Raw genomic sequence first — 8,777 nt, forward strand, 5'->3', positions numbered from 1 at the left:
GATTTAGACTGTACAAGAATATTAAATGTATAGAAAAATACATCTTTAAGAATATGACATTTACAGGCTATTGTAGGCAATAATACTTTATAAAGTCCATCATACCAGCAATAAAATGGTTCTTATTCACAAATATGGCAATTAACACCAAACCTTAACACCTTGAAATAAAAAGGAAAGGGATGTACCAATTTCAGACTATTTTTTAAAGCTTCCATATTCTAAATTATACTTAAAGTTGAAGACGGTGAGGTTCATAAATTTTAGAACTAGAAGGCCAGGACTGGAGCCAAGTCTTAATTCCAAATCTATTTTTCTAGTTGTCACTTCACATTTTTTATTCTTCGTATTCAGCCTTCATTATGGGAGAACTGGGATAACATATTGTTCACAGAGATTCTAATTTAATTATAATGACACTAGAATTTGAGGTAGGTATAAAATAGGCCTATAACTGTAACCTGTTGGGAACATTATCAGTTAGACACTTTATAAATATAAAGGAATATGATGATAATATTTCCCAATAAGAGACATATTTATGTTAAGAAAAATAATTCTTATGTTTTATCAAGGAGAAAACAAAGGTTTTAAGATGGGAATCCATAAAATATAACTCAAGTCCTTTTTATGGCAACATAAATATAGTTTATAAGTACATATAAATAACTACATTAATCTTTTAAAATGTAGGTGATCTCTGCTTGATAATCTTCTCGTTTCTTTGCAAATAATAGGTAAGAAAAAAAATCCATTTCCTTAATGCTCGAATGGCCTCTCATCATCATGTCTGAATATACAGTTGAAGTATTCCAATAGTAGTCAACAATTTTAGCTGTAATGAAGTAGTTCTATAATTAGTGAACATGTATCACAAGAAATCAGGTTAACTTCTTCTGCTTCATCTTTGGAAACACTGTATTTTCCACCACATCGGCAACTCAGAAAAAAAGAATGATCATTATGCCGCTGCAGGTCATACTCTTTTTTTGTCTCTTCATTCCCTAGAATTTTCCATGCCTGATCAACTTCGATGAACTTCTGTATACATTCCTCCACTGTTCCTGCTGGCACATCTGTACTTTGTTTATCTGGATGATACATCAGTATGAGCTTTTGATACTTTTGTTTTAGGTCTGACACATCTGCAGACGGGTCTGCTCCCAGAATGCTGTACCAATCCTTTTTTGGTAACTGCTCAAATGCCATCATCCATTAAACAAGAAGTGGGTCTTCTCAGATTCGCCAACTTCACACAGCCAAGGAGGCCCGCTCGCTGCCGGCTCTCGAATACCGGCTTGGACTAGGACCCAGGCTAGGAATTTAGCTCAGTGGTAAAGTGCTTACTTATGTGAGGCCCTGGGTTTGATCCTCAGCACTGTGAAACAAACAAAGCCACTTTTCCAGAGTGTCTATGTCATTTTACCTTCGCCTTTCATTTGTATCTTAAGGGTCCCTGGAATTGCACTCCTTGTCATTTATTCCAGAGAAATAAATACTTTTTATACCTGTACATGAGTATAAATTTATTTATACATTTATAGCCCAAACTGAAAACAACACAGAAGTCCTTCCATGAGTAAATAGTTAGAATGATTATTTCATGACAAAGGCTTTGTGCCCAGTGTGTTACTTTTGGCAAGCAATGAAATCTTTATGAGGTGAGACCTAATGAGAGATATATAGGTCAGGTCACTTGGGGCATATTTTTTAAAGGAATAGTGGGACCCCAGCCTCTTCCTTCTTTTGCTTTCCAGACACGAGCAGAACAATTTTGCTTTACCACCATATGCTGCCAAACAACAGGGCCAAGTGATCATGGACTGAAACCTCCAAAACTGTTGAGCCAAATGAACCTTTTCACTTTACAAGTGACTACTTCAGGTATTTTGAAAGCTGATTTAGTCAGTGGGGTGTTTGTTTGTTTTGTTTTGTTTTTCCTGCTGTGACCAAAAGATCTCACAAGAACAATTTGGGAGGAGGAAAACGTTATTTGGTGCTTATGGTTTCATAAGTCTCAGTCCATAGGCAGCCAGCCAGTATTATGGTTTTGACTACTGTTAATGGGCCACTGTTATGAGTCTCCTAATTCATATTGGGTCCAGATAGTATTATAATAGAAGGTGAGGCATCTTTTTATTTCTTCAGGTTATCAAAGTAGAAGGAGTCCCAGAGGCTGAGAATACTGCCACAAGGGGACTCATGTGCTATACAGGTATTTCCTTCCATGGTTATCTGTGAAAGAGGAAACCCTAAGGATCTTGGGACGAGATTCCATCCAAAGCATCCCTCAGAGGAATGAGATATCTCTGATTTAGGTATCCCTGCGGCATCCCCTGGGGATCCTGGCTTAGGTGGCCAGACATATTTAGCCCTTAAGAGTGCACAGTAGTAAATGTTCCCTAGAGCATATTCTTTCTCTAATCCTTTGAGTCCCTTTTGGCTCCTAAGTTGCTCACTGAGATGATAGATGCCTTTGTAGATTGCCGTGGTAGCAAAGAATTGATTGCAAAAAACAAGGAGTCACATGAAGCCTAGGGCTGGGGTGAAGGATGAGAAACCAGCACAGAGGCCCAGGAGGGTAAGTCCCAGTTTGTTTTCTCTAGGGTGTTTTTTTTTTTTTTTCTTTTAGCTGCATATGGACTCAATACCTTTATTTATTTTTATGTGGTGTTGAGGATTAAACCCAGTGCTTCACAAGTGTTAGGCAAGCACTCTACCACTGAGCCACAACCCCAGCCCTCTGGGGTGCTTTCTTAACCTTGGGGTGAGGTAGAATTTTTCCCCAAGGGAGGTGACCAACAATAATTTGTAAGACTCCTGGATGTAGTGCCTGACTCCGGGCATCCTTGTAACTATTTTTTTAAAGCCTTCTTTTTAGTTGTAGATGGGCACCATACCTTTATTTTATTTATTTATGTGGTGCTGAGGATAGAACCCAATGCCCCACACATGTGAGACAAATGTTCTACCAATGATCCATAACTCCAGCCCCCTTGTATTTTTGAGTCCAATGAAATTCAGCCTTTCTACTCAAGAGGCTAAGGAGCACTCAGCCTACTTTATCAGCCAGGGACTGGGTGGCCATATTCCAGCAATCCAAATCATGCTCCCACTTTTTTTTTTTGGTCAAATTTAATTAATAAAAGGGACAGTAATTGCTCTCCTGGTAAGGCCCATGTTCTAGTGCATAAGACAGAAAATTGTAGGAGGCATAAACACATTAAAAGGAAATCCATGCACAAATGCACACAAAGAATCCTGAGGAGCCAGTGTAGGCACATAGCAAGAGAGGCTGATACAGAGGTTCCAGTAAAGTCACAGTATCTCCACCCTTACAGGCTGAAGAGTTCCCAGGAGGTGCATTCTGATCTTCCCTGAGGATGCCCCAGGGAGAGGGTCAATTGCTCCTCCATCTGAAAGTGGTACTCTCAGAGTCTGATAGAAAGTCTAGAGAAAGCTGGGTCAGGGAGGTGGTGTTAGGACACCCTGATGTTGGCCAGGCCACAGAACCATGTACTTGCTTGCATCACCCATGTTATCATGAGATTGCCTGCTACAAGTCCTGTGAAGGATTCATCACCAGAGTGACTCCTGTGACAAGTCCGATATTCTAATTAGGTGAAAATAAAATGAGCAACAGGAATAAATGGGCATGACATCTTACCTCCTGGCTGGCTTGCCAATCGTTACCAGAGGAGGGTTGAATATGATGTCAGGGTTAGGCATCACAAACAAAGAATTCACGAGACACATGGAGGTAGCAGACAGTATAGATTTATTGAAAGTGAAATTACACTCTGTAAAGTGCAGCAGGCCGATTGAGAGAGAGTAGCTAAGGCCCCAGTGTCTGAGTGAGTTGTCCTATATCCTCTTCCCACAGACCTGACTAGAAACCCTGCCCCATTTTTCTGGTTGGCTATTTTATTTTCACCTAATTGGAATACAGAACTTGAGGCAGGATTTGTTATGGTGATAAGCCCTCTACAGAACTTGTTGCTATGGCTGTTTCTATGGTGATGTGGGTGGTCCTAAGGAGCCAGGGCAGTTCTTATGGTAATGGTGATTTAAGCAGGTACCTGTTTCTGTGATCCCCGCTGACATCTTGATATATTCCAACATCTTGTTATCCCTAGCCTCCTGCCTCAGCAATGAGGCTGAGCTATAAGACTGTGAACTGACCAAGAACCACCCTCAAAGAGGCATTTCAGTAGCTCCTGGAGAAATGGAAGCATTTCTTCCACAATGCCAGCTGTGAAGGACAACCTCTCATTTAAGTGCAAGGCTTAGTGTGTTACATAGCCATAGTGCCTAAACTGGCTAAAAATCAGAATGCTTTCTTGGTAGAAACTGTTTTTACATGCGCTTAATAAACAAAGTGCCTCAAGAAAAAGAGTAAAAGCAAAGAGTTTCCACCAGTATCCTACTTGAGAGGGTCTCTGTGAGGATTACAAAACAAAAACATTTAAGAATGTTACAGATACATCCTTAACATTGTTTGCCTTTTACATTTTTTTTTTCTTCTTGTGAATTATCAGTAGAGGCTAAAATTTCAAGCACCATCCATCCAAATTCTTCTGGTCTTTTCCCTATGTTCTAAAATAAAACCAGAAAACAGGTGATAAATCTGTGAGAAGACAAATCAAAAAGTATTTCTGGACTAAGAATCCAAACAATCTCAGTGGAATCTTAGGTTCCAAATCAGATCAGTTGGAGAGCTTGAGGACAGTAGTAAATTGTTGAATGTACTAAACCCTAACCCTTGAAGGAAAAAGGGTTAGGGTTTAGTACTGCCTCTTTGGCCCTATTTCTAGGGGTGGGGGATAGATTTTCATGGGTGTAAGGCACAAACCAACAATGCCCTCAGATGTCCTTTAAAAAAAAAAAAAAGACTGCTGAGATAAAACAGCCAGACTTACCTTAAAGCCCTGATATTAAGAAATCCCTGGTGCAAGAGGTTTTGGTTTCAGGAAGTCTCAGTGCTGACAGGCAAATTTCAACATTTCAAGTTGCTGAAATTAGGCTAACTTGTTGGAAATCTGAAGTGCCTTGTGGACTTCAGCCCTGCCCAAGTCTGCATTAGGAAAGCTGCTCCATAGTTAGAACAGTGCTTGCTAGTCTTGAGATCTCTCCTCTATACTTATGGGGGTAGGAAGGGAAGAAACATGGGGCAAGGGAGGGGGAGACCAGAGGGATCAACATCACTCTTGGGGCAGCGTTCAGGATCTGCTTTTTTGCAATTGAGGCTCTGGACAGGCAATTATTGCAGGTTCTCCTTAATATGTATGTTCAAGACTGTTAAGTCACAGCTGGGCACGGTGGCTCACGCCTGTAATCCCAGCAGCTCAGGATGCTGGGGCAGGAGGATTACAAAAGTTCAAAGCCAGTCTTAGCAACGGTTGGGTGCTGAGCAACTCAGTAAGACCCTATCTCTAAATAAAATACAATAGGGCTGGAGATGTGGCTCAGTGGTCAAGTGCCCCTGAGTTCAATCCCTGGTATCTCCCCCAAAAAAGAATTGTAAGCCAAGACTGTAAGCCACAATTGCAGAAGCTGTGCCACACTTTTATATTGATAATTCCCTTCCAGTCTGAGGATAGGATAGTCTATTTAGAGCCAGAAATGAGGTCAAAAGTTGGGTGTTAGGGCTGGGGTCATAGTGCAATGGTAGAGCTCTTGCCTAGCATGTGTGAGGCACTGGGTTTGATTCTCAGCCCTGCATATAAATAAATAAAATAAAGGTTCATTGAAACTTAGAAAAAGAAAAAAAATTTGGGTTTCATAGCCTTAATCAAGGCAGGGTTGCTACAGGAAATCCTCGCAGTTTAGCTCTGCCATCTTCCCAGATCTATTCTAGATACTAAACGGTAGTGCATACAACAACTTGAAAAAGCCACCGAAAGGGGGCAGACAAGCTTACTTAAGCCACAAAAGCAAAGGTCTCCCACAATATTGGTAGCAAAATTACTTGGAGAACTTGCTAGAAAGGTAAATCTCCAGAACTATTCACCTCCAAGACCTGGGCAACTAGAGGTACACGACATGTTGGGGGAAAGTGGAGTAGGGTGGAGAAGCGATGGATTCTACTTGAGGAAGAAAAGAGGGAAAAGAAAAAAGAATCAGAGCTGAAAAAGAAAAAAGCTTTGGGAAAACAAGCATGGCAGTGAGCAGATGCACAAAAGCACAAAACTATAAAATGAAAACATAGTTCATGGTATTGGGTAGAACACGGCTCTCAGAATGCCAGGCATGCAACCTCACTAAGAAAGCGAGATGGCACAAAGATTCATCAACCCTGGCTTTCCTGGAGTCTCTGCTTTCAAGTTGGCCTGACAAAATTCTCAGAAAATTCCAGACCATCAGACTGGGAAAATGGGCCAACATCCAAAAAAGAATGGCTGCAAGACAGGTATGTGTCTGCAACACTGCATTATCTTAGGTGATTATTTGCTCTTAGTGTCTCTTCCCATTTTGTAATTGGATTTTCTGATCTCAGAAAATACATCCATTCCAGCATGCCCATTTCCTTATTTCTTATTCCCTTCCCTTACCACTACTATAGCATTTAGCTGAGGGTAGGATACTTTCTCTGGGCTTCTAGAAGTCACAGTAGCAGTGACCAACCCTTGGGGTCTTGACAGTATTAAATTTTGTGTTCTGATCCAGTTGACCCATATCTGTGGATTAATTCACAGATTAGGTTACACCTCTCATAACAAAATTTCACTTCTGAAAATTCTTGTGTTGTTTCACACATGAGCTTTGGGGCATACCTCATATCTAAGGCACAACAGTATCTTCATTTCTTGTTCCTCAGTTCCAGTCAGCCTCCTGAGGCTGTCATCAGATCATTTGTTTACTCAGCCTACTTAGGTCTCATGATTTTTGTCTGCATCCTCAATGCTATTATTTGTTTACAAGGACATGAAACATACATCTTATCCTATCTCTTGTATTGTGTCCCTCTTTTGGGGGAGGAGAATACTGGGGATTGAACCCAGGGCCTTGTGCATGCTAACCACATGTTAGACCACTGAGCTACACCCTTAATCTATTGTGTCCTTTTAATGCCCTCCCCATTTATGGTACTGGGGATCAAACCCAGTGTTTTACCACTGAGCTACATTTCCTTATTCATTTTTCATATAGTCTTGCTAAATTGCTGAGGCTGGCCTTGAACTTTTGATCCTCCAGCCTGAGCCTCCCAGATCACTGAGATTACAGGCTTGCACAACCAAGCCTAGCAATGCCCTTATCTTACCTGGACTTTGACTTCTTTTTATACTTCTGTTCCATGCATCCTTTTCCTGTAAATCTATCAGGAGAACTCAAAAAGATGAATATCCAGTCCAACTTATTTTCTTGATAAAAAAGTGAAACTATATTTAATAAAATATTTAGATCTAACTTAGCTCCCCCCTCACACCTTTTAAAAGTATTTTTTTAGCTATAGGTGGACACATATCTTTATTTTTTATTTTTATGTGGTGCTAAGGATCGAACTGAGTGCCTCATGCATGCTAGGCAAGTGCTCTACTTCTGAGCCACAACTCCAGCCCTTTATTTTTATGTGGTGCTGAGGATCGAACCCAGTACCTCACCCGCACTAGGCAAGCACTCTACTACTGAGCCACAACCCCTACCCCCATCCCAGCTCTTTTTATTTTGAGACAGGACAGGGTCTCTCTCCCTAAATTGCTTGGGTTTTGCTTACTTGCTGAGACTAGTCTCAAACTTGTGATCCTCCTACCTCAGTCTCTGTAGTCCCTGGGATTACAGGTTTTTGCCACCACACCTTGTGGATTGGGATTTATTAATATAGTATTTTTGATTTATTTAATGCTGTTTTGGATCAAAAAGGCATTTCCCAAAATGTTTTTGTATAAAAAATGTAACTTTCTTTACAATAATTTATGAAGATAATATTGTGGCAAAAAGAATAAAACACATGGGGCTGGGATGATGGCTCAGTGGTAGAGAGCTCATCTAGCACATGCGAGGCCCTGAGTTTAATCCTCAGCACTACATAAAAATACATAAATAAAATAAAGGTATTGTTTCCAACTACTTCCAAAAAATAAAAAATGTTATAAAAAGAATAAAACACATAAATTATGATTTATTAAAACAAATGAAGTAAAACTGTAAATATTCCAAAGAAAAGGACGAGTATTTAGAATGAATTTAGGCAAATCTATTTTGATTATTAATCCAAAGAACAGATTTCAAATGCTATTATTCAATGAATATACCACCACCCCTTTTATTTTGGGTGCTGGGGATTAAACCCAGGGCTTTGTGCATCCAAGACAAGCACTCTACCAAGTGAGCTATATCCCCAGCCCAATGAATATACCTTCTTAAGTATAAATACCTTCAAGAACACTATGTTGTCTGTAAAAAATGATAAACAGCTCTGAATCAATAAAAGAATTTAAGTTTTCTAAATGCTACAAAAAGTTCTATTGGGGGGGGGGGGTAGGGTAATAGGAATTGAACCCAGGAGTGTTTAACCACTGAGCCAAAGTCTTGCTAAGTTGCTCAGGGCCTTGCTAAGTTGTAAAGCTGGAACTTGCAACCCTCCTGCCTCTGCCTCCCTAGTTGCTGGGATTACAGGTAACAACCACGGTGCTCAGCACAACTTTTTAATTAGTAAAGCAAAGCAACATTTATTTTTGAAATTTCATTTTTAAAGGTAATGCATATGCTAAATAGAGAAATGTAAGGTCTGCAGATATAGCTCAATGGTAAAGATCTTGCCTAGCATGCTTGAGGCC

General features: G+C 40.2%; 1 protein-coding gene across 1 annotated transcript; it reads right to left on the bottom strand.

Moving 5' to 3' along the window:
• Positions 1 to 208: 208 nt before the first annotated feature.
• LOC107139364 (dnaJ homolog subfamily C member 24-like) lies at positions 209 to 1,403 on the bottom strand. Its single transcript, XM_048806074.1, has one exon. It carries the CDS (start codon positions 1,210 to 1,212, stop codon positions 832 to 834), a length of 381 nt encoding a protein of 126 aa, XP_048662031.1. The 5' UTR covers positions 1,213 to 1,403; the 3' UTR covers positions 209 to 831.
• Positions 1,404 to 8,777: the final 7,374 nt, after the last annotated feature.

The sequence above is a fragment of the Marmota marmota genome, unplaced genomic scaffold, assembly GCF_001458135.2.
Source record: "Marmota marmota marmota unplaced genomic scaffold, marMar, whole genome shotgun sequence".
In the NCBI taxonomy this organism is placed as follows: Eukaryota; Metazoa; Chordata; class Mammalia; order Rodentia; family Sciuridae; genus Marmota; species Marmota marmota.